Source organism: Furipterus horrens, unplaced genomic scaffold, assembly GCF_987537825.1.
Source record: "Furipterus horrens unplaced genomic scaffold, mFurHor1.1.pri manual_scaffold_3, whole genome shotgun sequence".
Lineage (NCBI taxonomy): Eukaryota > Metazoa > Chordata > Mammalia > Chiroptera > Furipteridae > Furipterus > Furipterus horrens.
Window position 1 is genome coordinate 147,207,379 of NW_028327173.1, and position 18,714 is coordinate 147,226,092.

Here is an 18,714-nt window from a genome sequence, read left to right on the forward strand (position 1 = left end):
AACCGGCCCGCCCCGTCACCTAGGCATGCGCAGAAGCCGGCCACCGCCACCGCCACCAATTCAGCACCAGCGCCCGGACAGCGGCGCCGCCCACGGGCATGGACGGAGGTAGCTGCAGCAGCGGTAGCGGTCCGGCTCCCGGCCCCGGTCCAGAAGCGGAGCAGCGGCCCGAAGGGGAGCCCTTGGCCCCAGATGGCAGCTCCCCGGACAGGTAGGGCATGCCACTCCACAGACCCAGCTCACAGACCCTCCCAGCACCCCCTCCCCAGGCATTTCCAGGAGCCGTCATGCCTCGCCCCATTCATTCCCCAGCCCCTCCCAGAGCCCCTTCAGGTGCCTCCGCTCTCCCGGCCCCCTGGCCACGCCCTCATTCTGCCAAGTCAATTTCTTTCGCCCTGCTACCCCCTACTGTCAGCCCCCCATCGCCCTCACCGCCCCGGGGTTCTTGCCCCACCCACTATTCCTACCTTATCTCTAAGGCCTGGGGTCCCATCCCTCTGGCCTTCCGAGCCCCTCCCTCTAAGCCCTGCCCCCCATGTCTTCTCTGTAAACCCCCAGCCTGCAGGGAGCTCAGACCGGGTTCCAGTGTGTCAGTGGGCTGGAGGGTGCGTGTAGGTGGAAGGTTTGCTAAGGTGTGTATCATGGGGAGGGCAGACACTCGGCAGCCACGCCAGACACTGTCTTTGTCCATCACCATCAGTCTCCACTCAGCCCTGCATGGCCAGCTGCGCACGTGTGGGCCAAAGTCTTCGCGTGTGACAGCTACCTGCACTCGCTGAAGGCACGAAGGTGGGCAGGCTCGGAGACTCAGGCTACAGCCAGGAGCAACCCTGAAGGAGCCCCATGCTGGCAGGAACACCTTCCAGCTGAAGGCCCAGATCTTGGTGCCTGTTCTCTCTCTTCCTCCACCATATGTGTGAGGGAACAGCCCAGCGAGGTGGCAATATGGTGCAATTTCTGTGTCCTGCTTGGTCTACCACCTCCAGAATCCATCCCCTGACAGGACACTGCCTTCCTATCCTGCCTGGACTGAAATAAGAGGCATTCTTTGGACACAAAAAGCAGAGGTAGACACATAGTCTCCAGACTGCTCCAGCTAAATGTACATTCTGTACCTCAGAGCAAGAGGAGGCCCCACAAGTGAAGAGAAATGTTTTCTTCCCTCTATTGTTAACACATCAGCCTGGACAGAATTAGTCACCTTTGCATATGAAAGGCACAGAGATATTTTCAAAGGGATGAGACACAGGATGGATATGTTCCCTGGAACAGGGTCTGCCTGGGACTATGGCTTCACCAAAGAGCCAGAGGTGGACAGGGCAGGGACAGTACAGGGAAGAGCAGGGACCTGGGGCCAGAAGCCTCCCTAAAAGGTGCTGGAGAGTCATTTGGTTCCTTGGATATTTTGCCAAGGATCAGCCCTGTCTGGTCTGCTCACTTCCCCTGTACATGAGGGTCGTTCTCGGGCACAGGAACCTCTTGCTCTCCTCCAAAAACTCCCTGGGACCTCTGGCCCGTCTCTACACTTCCCAAGAGACCCTGGATACTAATCAGGCAAAGGGACTCTGTTCAATTCAAGAACACAAATATGCTCCTGCTGAGTTAAGCAGAACTCTGGGGATAGGTACACAGTGAATATGATGATGTGCACTCGCGTGTGCACGCACACACAGTCCTTTACTAATGCATTGACTACAGAGCAGATTGAAATAGTTCATTCTTTGTTTTTAAAATTACCATTTTATTTTCCTAGTGGCTTGAGAGCAGGGTTAATGCACAAGTACACTGTCCCTTATGAGGCTCCCAAGTGGGGGCTCTGTGTCTGGGGCCCTGTCAACTAGGTCCTGACTGCTGCAACTTTGGCCTCTCAAGGAGGTCTGCATGACTACCTTCCATCCCCTGCCTGCCCTCTTCAGTCACTTGGCTCACAGGCCAGTGGGCCCAGGCAGCAGCCCAGGAAGTTGCTCATTCCAGTCAGAGCCATGGAACTGCAAAGGTGAGAAGGAAAGCCCCTGGGGAGGCAAGGCCTGGAGTGATTAACCATATTATTACTAAGTCTCCTGAGAACAGAGGGCAGCAGGGGCTGGCAAGAGAAAGATTTTATTATGAGAAGAGTTTGGCTGTTCTCCTTGAAAGAGTTGAGACAAAGGCCCAGTCCTACCGCAGTCAGAATGTGGAGGGTTTCAAATGTACCATATTGAGTATGATGGGCACTGTCAAAATGAGTGAGATTTGGTAACAACTGATCCTTGGTCCCTGGAAAGGTAAGAAGGGGTTAAAAGGAAGAAGATGGGGCTGGGAAGACCCCAGTAGAAGCAAGCCAATGGTAGAAGTTAGAATCCCCCTTGAACAGAAGCCACCTAAGGAAGGGTTTGGGCTTTAAGGTTTGATAGACTGGTTAAGGGAGCCTACTCATGTTCTCCTCCAGCATCCCTTTAATGAAAAAGAAACTGACACTCCAAGCAGAAGCCTGGCTGTTAGGACAAGTCCAGTGCTCAGTGAGTGTTTTAAAGCCATGGGAAGTTAGAAGAGGCACCCTGGTTGCCCTACCTTCCTGCCCTCTGGAAGGCAGGACCCACTCTGAAGAGGGAGACCAAAACTGATGGGTCATCTTCTTGCCTTCAGGATTTAACATAGGCCAAGCACAGTGTCCAGCATGTGATAGCTGCTCAAAAAAAAAAAAAAAAAAAACCTGCAGAATAAAAACCGTAAAGAAGTAAATGTTCACACTTACATCCACCTTCCTTTTGGCCCATGGAAATGGGTCCATAAGGTCTTTTAACTGCCAGGACACTCACTGGTTTCTATGTAATTAACTTTATGGGGTCATCTGATGTCTTGCTGTAAAACAACATTGGTCAAATTCCTATTTTTCTAAATGCTGAGTTGTAAAAAATAAGTATCAGTGATTTAAATCATGAGACCAAATTGGGATGACAAAAAGGAAAGTATTTATGATTATATATATGTAGTGAGATTCTCAAGGTGTAAGTTCTCAAATAGAGATTTATTATTTGAGGTGCCTAAAGAAGCCAAATTATAAATATAAATATACTTTTTTAAACTCTGCAGTACTGAGTATGAGAAGGGACAGGAAATCAAATGTGTCTTCTGTATGCTAGGCTCCATGCCAGACACCTCACATATATTATGTCAGTTAATACCAAACCCGGGAGGGGCCATTGTCATCACACCCTCACACAACAGATATGGATGCCAATGCTCCAAGAATTGTGTGTCTTTCCCAAGGTCCCAGAGCTAAAGGGAGATAGAGCCAGAAGCATACCTCTGCCGCTCCCCCACTTTATTCTCAGCATAAGGGTCATTCTCCCCAGATTGCTATGCAAGCCAGCCTTCTGGGAGGAAGAGGATGAGCTTGCCCATTCTTTCCAGTTCCTTTACTTGGTCTCTGGGAAGAACCCAGCCTCTGTGGACCATGCCCACTTGACTCTGGCCCACAGCCCCTTCAGCAGTGCAGCTGGCAGCACTGGAAGCCAAGGTTGGTTCAGCATACACCTGGCTCTCCCGTGGGAGCTGCACAAGCTCTGGTGAGCCAGGTGACCCCAGGAGATGGAGGGACAGAGACAGGGTTATGCCAAGGCTGCCCATCTGAGAACCCCTGGGGAACCCCCCACTCTGTTCTGTAGCGATGTTCTCCTGTCCTGAGTCTGGCAATCCTATCACTGGGGTGGGATCCACCTACCCCCACACTCAAGGTGTGGGGCTGGGTCCCTACACAGAGTCCTGCCATCACTAGTAATTTTGGAAGAGGAATCTATTTCTGAGTCCTCGCTGGCAAGTTCCTTAGGGGTCAAAACTCCATCTCCCAACTATGCATACCTTTGCAAAACAAAACTTTCCCACAGCCCAAAGTTGGTGGAAGGACAGCAACTGCCTCTACCAGACTTTCCCTTACTATCCCCAGCCCTGTGAAGGTCGGGCCCTCCTCTGGGCTCCCTCAGCCCTATGACTTCTTCTCTCATAGCACTCAACATGTTAAGACTGTCCACATCTCCCACCTACTAGGAGTACCTAGAGGACAAGGACTGGGCCTTCTTTACCCTAGCACCACTATTAGCAGCCTGTCTGACACTCAGTATTCATTCAACAAACATTCCCTGGGCACCTTCTGTGTGCAAGGCACTGAGTTTAGAGAGATGAAAAAATGCACCAGGACCCTGCTCTCCCAGAGCTCACACTCCATATGAGAGGCAGGCAATAAGCATGACAACTATATAATATAATGTCCACTTGTGGCAAATGTTCTGAAGAATTATAAAGTGGGTAAGGGGATGAAGAACTGATAGGTGATTATTTAGAGAGGGTCATCATGGAAGGCTTCTCTAAGAAGGTAATAGTTGAACTGAGAACAGAATAAAGAGAGAATGTGAGCAATGAAGTTATCTGGGGGAGGGGCAATTACCTGTAGGGACAAGAGGGCAGCAGGTGCTCAATAAATATCTAACAAGAGAATGAACTGATGACTGTAGCAGAAAGAGCTCAGAGCTGCAAGTCAGAACTGGGTTTAAGGCCTTGCTCTTCACATTTCACTGAACTTCAGTTTTCAAATCTATAAACAAGGAAAGTACTTCTGTAGGTTTTTGTAAAGAGTAAATTAGAGCATATATGTAAAATCACATTTGTTGCTTAGTTGGGTCTAGCGTGTAGCAGGCTGCCAATAATGGTGGGTTTTGTTGTTGTTGTTGAATGAATAAGACAGTTGACCCCAAGAGGTAAGCAGGGGATGTAGATCCATAGCCCCCACCTTCCTTGTCTCTCCTCCAGGACTAGCAACAGAAACATCCTGCCAGTGTGCCCCCACCCGATCTTCCCTGCCTCTTCTCTCCCCAGGTCCCAGAGCAAGGTGGTGGCCCCTGAGGCAAGCCCAGAAAGAAGCTGCTCCCTCCACAGCTGCCCCCTTGAGGACCTTTCCAGCTCTTCAGGACCTCCACCAGCAACCTCTACCCTCCAGCCTGTGGGCCCATCCAACCCCTTGGCCCCCGCCCACTGCACTTATGCCCGGGCACCACAGGAATACAGGGGAGGCAGTTCCCTGCCAGGGCTGGGAGACCGGGCAGCTCTGTGCTCCCATGGCTCCAGCCTCAGCCCTTCCCCAGCCCCCTCACAGCATGATGGGGCCTGGAAGCCACCATCTGTGCAACACCATGTGGTCAGTGTCAGGTAAGGAGGGGTCCAGCAGCCTGCCAGCTGCCACTGGAAGGTAGAGCAGGGCTAAAAAGTGGGGCCAATCCCCTGGGCTCTGGACTCCAACATCAGGAGGCAGCTCAGAATGTCCGCTGCCTCTGATGAAGGAGGCAGCTTGGATAGAGAGCTTGAAACTAAGAATTGTAGCTGTGGTGTGGGAAAGCCTAAAAGGGTTAATGCCATCTTCCTCTATGCCCTACCCCCATGTCCCACCCTGTAAGAGGACTTTAGCAAGCAAGTACCTTTTCTTCTATTCCACAGGCAGAAACAGGCCTTCCGGATGCCAAAGAGGTAGGCCTAGGCCTTTTCTTGACCCTAGGGTGACCAGGCTGTGCCCAGTATAGCTCCACCCCCACTTCTGGGTGGCTCCTAAGCTCACCCAGCCCGTATTACCACACTCAACACTAATTCATGTGGCTTTCTTCCTCTTTCACAGCTATTCCCAGCTGATTGCTGAGTGGCCAGTGGCAGTGCTGTTGCTGTGTCTAGCTGTCATCCTCCTCTGCACCCTGGCCGGACTCTTGGGGGGCCACCTGCCTGATTTCTCCAAGCCCTTGCTGGTGAGGAGCCAAGGGGAGGGTGGGGGGCCCCAAGTTTGGCCACCTCAGCTCAGTCTGGGGCAACAGGTTGGAGTAGCCCGGCTGGGGGTGGGTGGCAGTAGTGGGCTCTCAGTCTACAGAGAGAGTTGGGAAGATGGTATAGAGGTGATGCTCCTGCTCAACAATCCAGGCAGGCAGGCTGGCCTTCCCTGCTCCAGGGAGCCCAACGGGCAGAGCCGAGAAGGACCAGTGAAAAACCCCTTCTCCTGCTTGCCTGATTTTCTCGGCCCTCCTCCCTACAGGGCTTTGAGCCTCGGGACACAGACATTGGGCACAAGCTAGTGGTCTGGAGAGCACTGCAGACCCTCACGGGGCCCAGGAAGCTGCTTTCCCTTTCTCCAGACCTTGAGCTGAACAGGTAATGGGTTCCCATCTTTCCACACCATTGGGGGAAATGGAAGAAAAAAATGAGGTCTCTAGAGAGAGACCATCAAGTGACCTTCTGAAAGACAGGTTGGAGAGCTTGCTGAGACCTCTGGGGAGTAATGTCTAGCCTCCTCTGAGATCCCACCCCTTGATGGTGCCTGGCATTGGTTTTCTCTACACCTCAGCTCAAACCCCTATACCACTCTGAGCCCCGAACCCTGGAGTAGTGCCCAGGAGGGCATGGTCCGGCCCCGGAGGATGGTGGAGCCCCTGGAAGACAGTGGGCAAGAAAGATTCTTCTGTGGCCCCCCTGGTAAGCTTCAGCTTGGCCAGTTCCTGGCTTTAATAGCAGTCCCTACCCCCACCTACTGGAACAGAAAGGCCCAGGAGAACAGATTTGAGCAGACACAAAGGGAAGGAGGCCAGCTGGCCACATTCAAGCCAAGGAAGTTGGGTTATGTCTAGGAAGAAGAGGCAGGTCTCAGGTGATCCTGCGGGGTAGGGTCAAGTGGGTGTGGGTGGGCACAGGAGCTGGGATGCAGACCCAAGATGAGGCAGCCAGGGACAGGTGTCAAGCCCCGAGAATCTGAACCTTATATGGCTCTGGGTAAGAATCTTTCCTTTGGTGGGTTCAGGACCTGGGGCCAAAGGGCTGAACTCTGGGGGGTGTATTGCAGAAAAGAGCTATGCACAGCTGGTGTTCATGTCAACCTCAGCGGGCAGCCTGTGGAACCTACACGCCATCCATTCCATGTGTCGTATGGAACAGGACCAGGTGAGATGACTGGGGAGGTATCAGGGGCTGGGTTTTGGGGAACCAGGACACCAAGGACCTGATCCCAAAGAAACACTGCTGAGCCAGGACTGCCAGGGTAGACTGGGGAAGAGCATTCCCTGCTTAGAAAATTATTCCAGTGCTGCTGAAAGACTCCAGGTTGGCGTAGGGAAAGAAGAGTCAGCTGTTTTCGTAAGAGCCAAAATACACGTGTTGAAAGAGACACCATGCAGAGCCTGGGGATTTCCTAAAGGCCCTGAAAAGGAACCTCAAGAACTATGGAGAAGGCTCTGGCTCACCGCCCCCAGCCCCCATCAATCTATGTAGTGCTGGTGCAATCATGCTAACTAGACAACCACACACTGTAATATCTGCTAAAGGTTTGCTGCTAAAAACAGTGTGAACACCACAAAGTAGCCCATGCCGCCCACTTCACACATGTGCTCTGGAGCCAGATGCCTGATTTCAAGGCCAGCTCTAATACTCCCTAGCTGAATTCAGATGTCTGACTACCAGGTGCCCTCCCTCAAGCTGTGTGATGTCAGGCACATTTCTTAACTTCTCAGTGCCTCAGTCTTTGTACATATAAAATGGGGATAAGAATGGTACTTTCCTCATAGGGATGTTGTGACAATTAAGATGAAATTTGTAAAACTATAACATAATGAGTGGCAATAGTAACCTCTCAATAAATGTTACTATTGTCACTAGGATTTCAGGTCCAAGGCCATACATCCAGGTAATGGCAGAATAGAGCCTCTGGTTTCCAGACAGGTGCTTGTGTGCATCACACGAGCTGCTGTGGTGTCAACATCAGGTGGAAGAGTAAAGGAGGCAGGAGGTCTGAAAAAGAAACAGCCCTCTGTCTAAGAAAGTTTAAGCAGACTAGCAGAGGGAAGGGGCTAGGGTTTGGCAGTGACCCTGATCCTGGAATGTTTTGTCCTCTGCTTTTCTCACCGTTTGCTTCCAGTTTCCTGGCCCTTTGACCCTGTTTTCTCTGTGGCTGCCACTTCCACTCATACTCCTGGCTCAGGCAATGTAGTGTTGGGATATGTGGCCTGCAGGGGCCCTTAGGGCAGGACCTCTCAGGCAGGGGCCTTGGCAGCATCTCTGAAGCTCCTCTTTGATGGAGTCAAGATGTAACTGCTGACACCTGGGCCAAGAGCCAAAGGCAACTCTGAGACAAGCCAGTTCTGTTGGGCTATCAGGATACCTCTCTGCCTCTGCCCTGCAACCTGCAAGGAGGAGAGAGGGCCTTGCTCAGGGCTGGGGAAACCTGGGCCCCTGCACTGCCCTTGAGCTCTCTCCTGCTGTCTGTGCCCTACAGATACGCTCCCATTCCCACTTCGGGGCTCTGTGCCAGCGCACAGCAGCCAATGAGTGCTGCCCCAGCTGGTCCCTGGGCAACTATGTGGCTGTGCTCTCCAACCGCTCCTCCTGCCTGGACACTACTCAAGCAGACGCAGCCCGCACACTAGCACTGCTTCGGTCCTGTGCCATCTACTACCACCGTGGTGCCCTGGTGCCCTCTTGTCTGGGACCGGGGCAGGATAAGCCCCCACGCTGTTCCCAGGTTCCCACCAAGTGCTCCCAGAGCAGTGCCATCTACCAACTTCTGCACTTTCTGCTGGACAGGGACTTTCTGAGCCCCCAGACTGCTGACTACCAGGTGCCCTCCCTCAAGTACAGCCTGCTCTTCCTGCCCACCCCAAAGGGTGCCTCCATGATGGGCATCTACCTGGACCGCCTAGTCACCCCCTGGGAGCTCTCTGACAATTTCACGTCCATCACTGGCATGGACCTGGGCCTCAAGCAGGAGCTGCTGAGGCACTACCTGGCCCAGGATACAGTGTACCCCTTGCTGGCCCTGGCTGCCATCTTTCTCAGCACCGCCCTCTATCTACGCTCCCTCTTCCTCACGCTCATGGTGCTGCTAGGGATGTTGGGCTCCCTGCTGGTGGCCTTCTTTCTTTACCGAGTGGCCTTCCGAATGGCCTACTTCCCCTTTGTCAATCTGGCGGCCCTTGTCCTGCTCAGCAGCGTCTGCATCAACCACACACTCATCTTCTTCGACCTCTGGCGTCTGAGCAAGAGCCAGCTGCCCTCTGGGGGGCTGGCACAGCGCGTGGGCCGCACCATGCACCACTTCGGCTACCTGCTGCTGGTCTCCGGCCTCACCACCAGCGCGGCCTTCTACGCCAGCTATCTGAGCCGCCTCCCGGCCGTGCGCTGCTTCGCCCTTTACATGGGCACGGCTGTGCTGGCGCACCTGGCGCTCACGCTGGCCTGGCTGCCCTCCTCTGCCGTGCTCCACGAGCGCTACCTGGCGCGCGGCTGTGCGGCCCGGGCGCAGGGCCCGTGGGCCGGCAGCGCGCCCCGGCGGCTAGCGCTGGCGCTGCACCGGCGGCTACGGGGCCTTCGGAGAGCCGCGGCCAGCACCTCGCGCCTCCTCTTCCAGCGCCTCCTGCCCTGCGGCGTCATCAAGTTCCGCTACATCTGGATCTGCTGGTTCGCGGCGCTGGCGGCAGGGGGCGCTTACATTGCCGGCGTCAGCCCCCGCCTGCGGCTGCCTACCCTGCCCCCGCCACATGGCCAGGTCTTCCGGCCCAGCCACCCCTTCGAGCGCTTCGACGCAGAGTACCGCCAGCAGTTCCTGTTCGAGCGGCTACCTGAGGGCGAGGGAGGCCACATGCCCGTGGCTTTGGTGTGGGGCATCCTTCCAGTGGACACTGGGGACCCCCTGGACCCTCGCAGCAACAGCTCACTGGTAAGTGACCCTGCCTTCTCAGCCAGCAGTCCTGAGGCCCAGCGCTGGCTGCTGGCACTCTGCCACAGAACTCGGAATCAGAGTTTCTTTGGTGCCCAGCCGGAGGGCTGGCCCACAGTGTGCTTTGTGGAGGCCCTTCAGCACTGGGTGGAGAGCCCCAGTTGTGCCCGCCTGGGGCCTGGCCTCTGCTGTGGCCTCTCAGGCTTCCCCTGGGCACCCCAGCTTTTCCTGCACTGCCTCAAGATGATGACTCTGGAGCAAGGCCCACAGAGCACCCGTGACCTGGGACCCCGCTTCAATATGCAGGGCAGCCTGACTGCGCTGGTCCTACAGTTCCAGACCAACTTTCAGTATAGTCCAGACTACAACCAGGCCCACCACTTCTACACTGAGGTCAGCCACTGGCTGGCAGCAGAGCTGGGCAAGGCGCCTCCTGGCCTCCGCCAAGGTTGGTTCACCAGCTGGCTGGAGCTGTACAGCCTTCAGCACAGCCTGAGCACCGAGCCTGCTGTGGTGCTGGGCCTGGCTCTGGCGTTGGCCTTTGCCACACTGCTGCTAGGTACCTGGAATGTCCCACTTAGCCTGTTCTCTGTGGCAGCTGTGGCGGGCACAGTACTGCTCACCGTGGGGCTCCTGGTTCTCCTGGAGTGGCAGCTCAACACTGCCGAGGCACTCTTTCTCTCTGCTTCTGTGGGCCTCTCAGTAGACTTCACTGTCAACTACTGCATCTCCTATCACCTGTGCCCACATCCAGACCGCCTGAGCCGTGTGGCTTTCTCACTGCGCCAGACCAGCTGTGCCACGGCCATGGGGGCTGCAGCCCTGTTTGCGGCTGGTGTGCTCATGCTGCCGGCCACCGTGCTGCTTTATCGCAAGCTGGGCATTGTCCTCATGATGGTCAAGTGCGTCAGCTGTGGCTTTGCCAGCTTCTTCTTCCAATCTCTCTGTTGCTTTTTCGGACCAGAGAAGAACTGTGGTCAGATCCTCTGGCCCTGTGCCCACCTGCCGTGGGATGCTGGAACTGGGGAGCCGCGTGGGGAGAAAGCAGGCCGCCCACGACAAGGGCCAGTAGGAGGGCCACCCGGGTCCTGCTCAGAGCAATATGAGCTACAGCCCCTGGCCCGGCGCCGGAGCCCCAGCTTTGACACCAGCACAGCCACCAGCAAACTGTCCCACCGGCCCTCAGTGCTCTCTGAGGATCTACAGCTGCATGATGGCCCCTGTTGCTCCCGTCCCCCACTAGCCCCTGCCTCCCCAAGGGAGCTGTTCCTGGACCACAAGACAGTCTTCAGCCAGTGCCCAGCCCTGCAGACCTCCTCCCCCTATAAGCAGTCTGGCCCCAGCCCCCAAACCCAGGTGAGGCAGGACTCCCAAGGGCAGAAGCCTGAGCCTGTGCAGGCCTCACCAGAAGCCCCAGCCCACACCCCCAGGCCCAAAGCTGCAGAGCCACCTGATTGCCTCTGCTCCTCAGGCAGCACCCTGGAGGGGCTCAGTGTCTCTGACGAAACCTGTCTAAGCACCTCTGAGCCCAGTGCTCGTTTACCTGATTCTGTGGGTGCTTCCCCAGAGGACCTGGATGAAACTGAGCAATCAGTACCTGAACGGGGCCAGCTGAATGGGAAGCGAGACACCCTGTGGCTGGCACTGAAGGAGACTGTGTACGATCCATCACTGCCTGCATCCCACCAGAGCAGCTCGTCATGGAAGGGCCGTGGGGGGCCCGGGGATGGCAGCCCTGTGGTGCTGCCCAACAGCCAGCCAGATCTGCCAGATGTTTGGCTGCGCAGGCCCAGCACCCACACTTCAGGCTACAGTAGTTGAGCGAGACCCAGGGAGGCCGGACCAGGGTACAGAGCCTGTCGGGGATGACAAGGCATGGGCAGCATTGGGCTGGAGGCTGATGGTGTTTCCCTCTGTCAGCATGGAGAGGTCTCACCCTTCAGCTGTGGATTTTAAACGACGCCAGATGTTCCATCCTTGGTCCAGGCTGCTGTTTACATCCCACATCTGGAGGATTCAGTGGGGAAGGTCTTTGGAGGGAAATGCCAAGCTCTTCTTGTGACCTGCTGAAGGCTTCTGTGCCCCACAGTGCCAACCAGGACCCACCCTGAACAAAAGAGTTCTGGGGAATCTCAGCAGCCTCTGGGGCCTCACATCCTTCAGGGGCTTTTTATCAGGACACTTCCCTCTCTTTGGGGAGTTTTGTGCCAGAATTGGGCTGGGGCCTCTGTCTGAACTGCCCTGCCCCCTTTACTACCCCAGTCTGGCCAGAACGTCATCAAGGCCAGGCAGAGAGAGGAGGAGCAGGAGAAGGAGGACTGGTCAGCCTCAGAACATCCCTGTGACATTACAGGCTGGCCCTTCAGAGGAAGCTGCTGTGGCAGGAAAGAGTGATCTCCCCTGTTAACAATCAGAATCCTTTCCGTCCCTCCCTCTTTTAGTTTACAGAACACTTCTGTACCTGTTTTCTCCTTGGAATCTCACTTCACTATGGGATAGCCTGCAGTTGGCCAGGTTCTTTTGCCTCCAGTTTATAGGTAAAGACATTGAAACTAAGTAAAGTGAAGTGGTTTACCCAAAGTCATATAGCTAATAAATGTCACAGCAGGTTTGCATACTCACTCCACCACTACAGCTCCCACTCTCCTTCTGGTCACCTGACCCAAGGACCTTGGTCTGTGGCTGTCCTGACCTTTTACCTCTAGCACTCTTCCTGTGACCTGCCTTCTCAGGTGGCTCTGAGTAAGCTCCCCGCCCGCCTCATTTTAGGACTCCGTCTCCAGAGAAAGCTACACTCTGAGTAAGCCTGGATTTTCCTCCATCATCCCTGTGCCTCTCCAAATCCGGCTGAGATGCCTGCTGGCTGTGGGATATCCTGGCTAATCTGATTTCCAGGTTCAGAGTCAGAACACACCTCTTCCACGGCCACAGCAGATGGAAAGCCCCTGGCAGGAGAGACACTGAGGGCAGTAGAGGTGAATTGGGGTTCAATTAGGCAAGAACTCAGGCCTGCCCTTTCTGGGACTATATGGATCTGAAGCTATTCCCCAGGTAGGTTCTCTGGTGACCATCAGCAGACCACAGGTTGATTCCTCCCCACTAAAGCAACGAATCTCTCAGGAAGGTTTTATCTCATGTAAGAGCTCATGATACTCGGAGCATCAGCGAGTTTACTGAACAGCTACTCTGCATGTGGTACTGCAAAGAGGCAGAGGCATGGAAGGAAAAATAAGATTTTCCCTCAGAGAGCTCACCCTCTAACTGGGGAAACAGTTCACACATCCATGCAGGCACCCGTGGGTCTCTGAGGGACATATGCCTGTCACCCTCAGTATTGCTGGAGCTCAAGTACCCAGGACTGGGTAACTGGGAAGGCTTTCTGGAAGAAGAACAGCTTGAGCCGGGCTTCAGAAGTCTAAGTATCTCAGACTGAAAGACATTTTAATGATCATCCATTCCAGGAGTTTTCAAACTTTGTAACCTCAGGACCCTTTCTTCAAAGAATTGTTGTATGGGAACACAGTATATAAAACAGATAAAAAGCAGCTACTCTGGTGGGTGCTGGGTGGGAGAGTACAGAGCCAGCTCAGCATCGCTTTCTACTGTGCCTCTCTGGGAGCCCTGGGGAACCCTCAAGCTCCTGAAGGCTCCACGGAATTTGGTGTGAAAACCCCTGATTCAGGCCATTTTACAGATGACTATCACAAAGGGGAAGGGAGTTTTCTAGGAACAAGCCTTCTGTGGCAGAGCTGGAAACAAATCAAGGAGTGTTTTGTTTTGTTTTCTATATTGTTAAGGTGCCCCTCCCACCCCAGGTAGCTCATGAAAAGTGGGACAGAAACCCCCATGAGACACAGGAGTTATGGACAACATGAAAGACTGTGGGCAGGAATAACAATACTTTGCAAGATAAATAAGTCAAATTCATTTGACTCCTAGGAAGGAGGGTGGTTACTAGGATGTAGCTTGGACCTGTCCCCCTGGAGTTCTACTTGGACCTCTCTCACTGTCCAAGTAGAATTCAGCCTCTCTGGTCTAGGGCTGCTCGTCAGGGTCCTGCCTTGTCTGCACCAAGGACCGTGTCCCTCTGTTATCACACAGCGGGTAATCCAGCACACCTTTCTAGCCCCAATTTTGGAAAGCAGGACTTAGCATTTTCAACTTCCTTTGACTTTATCAGATCTATGTACTTTATTATTGTTATGGGTGCTGGCAGTGAGTGTGTGGCCCTGGGCACATGTTGGGAGAGGCTTAGAAACATGCTGTGAGGGAAGGGAAAACCAGTCAAAGCATTCATGTTTGCTCTGGACAATTCAAGAATTGGGTTCTTAACACCGAGACACTTTTAAAATAGAACTATGTTAACACTCATTTGGGACTTGAGAGTATTTCTCCTATTTGTGCCACAGATGCTTGAACTCACACTCAGAGTATGTGTGCTGTGTTTTTAAAATGTAACTTGGTATAGCTTGTTACAATGGGAAAGCCCATCCTTCTGTGGCTGTGGTGCTTTGATGAGGATGGTAGACAGAGACTGATGTGACCGGCAGAATGCTAGATTTTACTGGCACACAGCATATCCCATACCATGATATTTAGTCAATATCCCAGCTTGAGCCTGATTCTGAAAGAGACATTTCATAAGGGACTTATAAGCCAAACTTCCTCAGCCCCCTCCAACTTAATTCTTCTCCCAGCGTACAGCAGGACAGGGAGGCAGGTGAAGGGTATCAGGAAAGAGGATACATTGATTTATTGTACCATCTCCACCCATTGTCCAGAGAGTTTCTGATCTTTTTTCCCATGGTGGCCTTATCTCAACCTTTGATAATACACATGGGCAATGACAAGCTCTCTGGCATTCCATGCCATGCATCAAGATCCTATCTGCCTGGGAATAGGAAAAACAGACATTCCTCACCCTTTCTATTCTCACCCTTGTTCACAGGGGCAACTGTAACTCAAGGTCTGGAGGTGTTTATGCTTAAGAGAAGAAATTGTAATGCAATTTACTGGGAAGGTAAGAAACAAAAGAAAGCCATTATGTGCTATGTAATGGCTGGCAGTCCAAAGCCACCCTGTACTGAAGAGCCCTGGATGGACCTTGATAAACTTATAATTATTATCAGGCCTCTGTGTGATTATTCACAGTATCCCTCAATATAGGGGAAAGATCAGCATCTTACCAAATACACAAACATCGAACAAGAGCTTTAGTATTGCTAAAGAAAATCACATAGCTGGGCAGATTGATGTAGGTCTGACTTCATGGCCACCAACCTCCAACTGGACCCTCAGCCCTTCCTAGCTAGTTTCCATTCTAGTTACTAGTTCTATTCTTTGTGAGGACTGTCATACTTTCTCTACCCTCTTCAAATATCTGATGCCTATCTCCACCTTCCACAACCCCACTGTCAGTACACAACTCATTCTTCATAAAGAAAACTGGAAATGTACTCACCTTCAAGGCATCAAGTCCCCAACTTACCGACTCCTTCTCCTGCCTGCTTCTCTCCCCATCCCTTCTGTTACAACAAGGGAAGCAGTAATGGTTCCATCTCTGGCTTCACACACTGCACCAGAGGCCTGTATTTCCACAGGGACATGAAGACTTTCTCAAAGGTAGGTAGACACAGATAGTTTTAAGGGAATCAGCTTCCCGAGCTTCCTCCTTCATATGTTTCCTCTCTTTGTATTGATCAGCCTAAGAAGGAGCCTTAGATTAGTCAGTTCTTTTCTCTCTCCACTTTCCCAGTTGACCCCCTCCTTCATTTTGAATCCTACTCTGGCAACTCACTCTGCAGTATAAAAAACAAACCAAAAAACAAACAGACTACTTGAGAATGCTCTGCCTGAAGAAGTTGTTGAGAAAGCAAAGCCTAGAGATCTTCCATGAGAATTTTTGAATGGGGCAACCTTATAGCTCAGTTCTGTGCTTTCTTCATTTAATTTGGATTATTTGAATTGAAAAACAAAATTCAAAACAAAACATTTAAATTAAAAAATCAGGCTTTTTCTAATAGAAAGTCAATCTGATTTGGCTGATGCTTTTGACACAAAGGACTGGCTTTGCAAATAGGATATATGGTGGGTATTTTTCAAAAATGGAATCATTTAAATCTAAAGCTTCATAATTTGAACAAAATATATTTAGAATACATATTCAACCTCCCCTTCTAGCCAAGATGAAGTAGCAGGGACCAGATTTACCCTCTTTCCTGAAACAACAACTAAACAGAAAAAATATATATGAAACAATAGTTTTCACGACACTGGATATCAGATAACAAAGGACAGTGACCCCTGATGGACAAGAAACAAATGAGGTGGGCCCTATAATTGCCCAGCTTACTGCTTGACAGAGTTTCCAGGGTATATTGCAGGGAAGGAGAGCCCTGGCAGGGCCATGCAGACTTCCTGAGCTGAAGAGATAGCTCAGGGTTTGGGGCAACCAAGGTAGTAGCTAGAGTGCTCAGGACAGAATGCTATATAGGAGAAAGGTGCACAGAGAGAGAGTTCTGGAGATCTGAAAAGGAACCCCCTCGAGTATTCTGCAGAGCACTGCTCATCATATAAATGTGAGGAAACCATTTGAGACCAAGGAAAGAACCACTCAAAATGATTAGAGGAAACAGTAGCCACTAGTCACACTGGGCTGGAACATTGTCTATTCCCGTTAGCCAGACTGGAAAACCTCATAATTTATGGAGCATTGGTTAGAATTTTCAAAATATGCATGATTCAGTAGTGGGGACTCGTTAGCCCTAGTTTAAACACTGATTGTTACCACCTAACAAATCTTTAAAGCAAGACCTGAAGGGATCAAATTGTTTCTAAGTAATGTAACGGCATCCCAGAACAAACCTTCAGAGTATTTACAGGAACACAAAAATAACCAGCACCCAAAAACATAAAATTCACAATGTACGGTGTCTAATAAAAAATTACCAGTCATGCAAAGAAGCAGAAAAATATTGAGGAGGAAAATCAATTGACACCAATCCAAAACTCATACTTATATGAGAATTACCTGACAAAGACATCAAAACAGTTATTGTAACTGTATTCCAAATGTTCACTTAGCTAAGTAGAAACTTGGAAGATATTTTTAAAATACCCGAATTGAACTTGTAGAGATGCAAACTAAAATATTTGAGATGAAAAATCACTGGATGGAATTAAAAACAGTTTAGACACTGCAGAAAAAAGGAATTTTAGAAATAAAGATCATGCATAATATATAATAAGCAGAAAATATATGTTCTTTACAAATATTTTAAATTATGAAAAAATTTAGTCATCAACTAAAACTGGGTGCGAGGGTACAATAGTTTTTTGTTTTATTATTTTGTGGCATTACATGAACAAAAGAATTTGAAGTTGCTGCTCTAGATCCCACCTGCCTCCCCTCTTTCTCTATGACTTTGCTTCTTTGATCATCGCCCCTCCCCTCTGAAGCATCCTTTTCTTCCTCTCAGCTGGCTAATTCCAATCAGCAGATGTATCAGCTAGTATCTACACCTTCAAGATGTATCCCCCAACCCACCTTCAGTTACTGCCCAATTGCTCTACTCCATTCATTCACAAACTCACACCTCTCCATTAGAATTTCTCTTCCTATACTCATCAATGACTTCTTTGTTGCTAAATTAAAAGAATCCTTTTTATTTATCATCTCACTTGCCCGTTCAGTTATTTTCAATAGTTTACCACTCCCTCCTTCAGCAGTTTACCACTTCTTCCTTCTTAGCTTTTAGGATACCACCCTTTTTTTGTTTTCTTATCACGTCTCTGGCATCTTCTTATTGCAACTTCTAAACACTGCTGTCCATGTCCTTGGCCCTTAGGCTCTCTATACACTTCTTCCCTTGGTGATCTGTTCCAATATCTGATTTTAAATGCATCTATATATCCATAACTCCCAAAAGTGTATCTCCAACCTAGACTCTCCTCTGAGCTCAAAATCTATATTTCCAACTGCCTACATGATGCTTTAAACACTTGAATGTCTCAGAGGCATTTCAAGTTTACCAGGTTCAAAGCTAAACTCTCAACCCCTGCCCCATTAAAACACAAAATAGTGACTCTATCCGCATAATTATTCAAGCCAGGAAGTCATCCTGAAACTGGAAAAATGTCCCCACAGGCTCCACTATCTACTGCCACGAAAGCGAAACTCGTGAGACAGGTGCTAGTGTGAGGGAAAGCGGTTTATTTTGAATGCGGCAACGTAAGGAGATGGCAGGCTCAGGCCTCAAAAATCATCTCAACATCCCTGGTTAAGTCAGCAATTCTTATACTGAGTTGGTGGATATTCAGGAGAGGGAAAGTTCCCAAGATTGGAATATAGACATGCAGTTTCTCTTGAGAAAGGGAATTGGGAAGAGGGCCGGGGGAGTGAAGTGGAGTCATGCAATTCTTGCTTGGGCTCATTCTTCTCACTCAGCATCTGTGGTCCATCACTTGACTGTAACAAGAACTTGGCAAATGGGAGTGGAAGCACAGAGTTGATTAAAAGCACAGAGTTAATTACACACTTTGATTTGTTACAGAATACATAACCTTGATTACTAAACTAGTAGTATTAAATCATGGTTACAGTCCTTAGGATCTACCTCTCCCTTATCCCCACCCCACCCCCCTTCCAATCTAGCACTAAATTCTGAGATTTAATCTCCAAAACTTGTCTTAAATGTATTTGATTGTCTCTTCATTTCCACGCATACCACAAGCATCTTGGCCAAGCCACGTTCTTCTCTCATTTGAATGATTACAGTAGCCTCTCAATTGTCTTCCTAGTTCCACTCTTGCATTCTCTGAGGTAGCCAAAATGAGTTTTAAAAATATAACTTGAAGAATACTCTCCTCTTATACTTCAATGACTTCCCATTACTCTTAAGATAAAACCTAATCTCTTTTCCTTTGGCCTACAAAGGCTGCCATTCTTCCAGCTTTAACTGTACCACTCTCCTCCCATCTTTCAGTCCCAACTAGGAAAAAAG

At 50.8% G+C, this 18,714-nt stretch overlaps 1 protein-coding gene across 1 annotated transcript; it reads left to right on the forward strand.

Moving 5' to 3' along the window:
- Positions 1 to 71: 71 nt before the first annotated feature.
- Positions 72 to 14,393, forward strand: DISP2 (dispatched RND transporter family member 2). Its single transcript, XM_090270407.1, has 8 exons — positions 72 to 211; positions 4,852 to 5,181; positions 5,467 to 5,496; positions 5,642 to 5,765; positions 6,047 to 6,162; positions 6,356 to 6,483; positions 6,848 to 6,945; positions 8,273 to 14,393. Exons 1-8 carry the CDS (start codon positions 99 to 101, stop codon positions 11,531 to 11,533), a joined length of 4,200 nt encoding a protein of 1,399 aa, XP_090126533.1. The 5' UTR covers positions 72 to 98; the 3' UTR covers positions 11,534 to 14,393.
- Positions 14,394 to 18,714: the final 4,321 nt, after the last annotated feature.

Excerpts from the sequence above, each read along its gene's own strand:
- DISP2 (XM_090270407.1), top strand. The coding sequence starts at position 99 with ATGGACGGAGGTAGCTGCAGCAGCGGTAGCGGTCCGGCTCCCGGCCCC. Across the intron at positions 5,182-5,466 it reads CACCATGTGGTCAGTGTCAG|GCAGAAACAGGCCTTCCGGA; the intron begins GTAAGGAGGGGT and ends TCTATTCCACAG. Across the intron at positions 6,946-8,272 it reads GTCGTATGGAACAGGACCAG|ATACGCTCCCATTCCCACTT; the intron begins GTGAGATGACTG and ends TGTGCCCTACAG.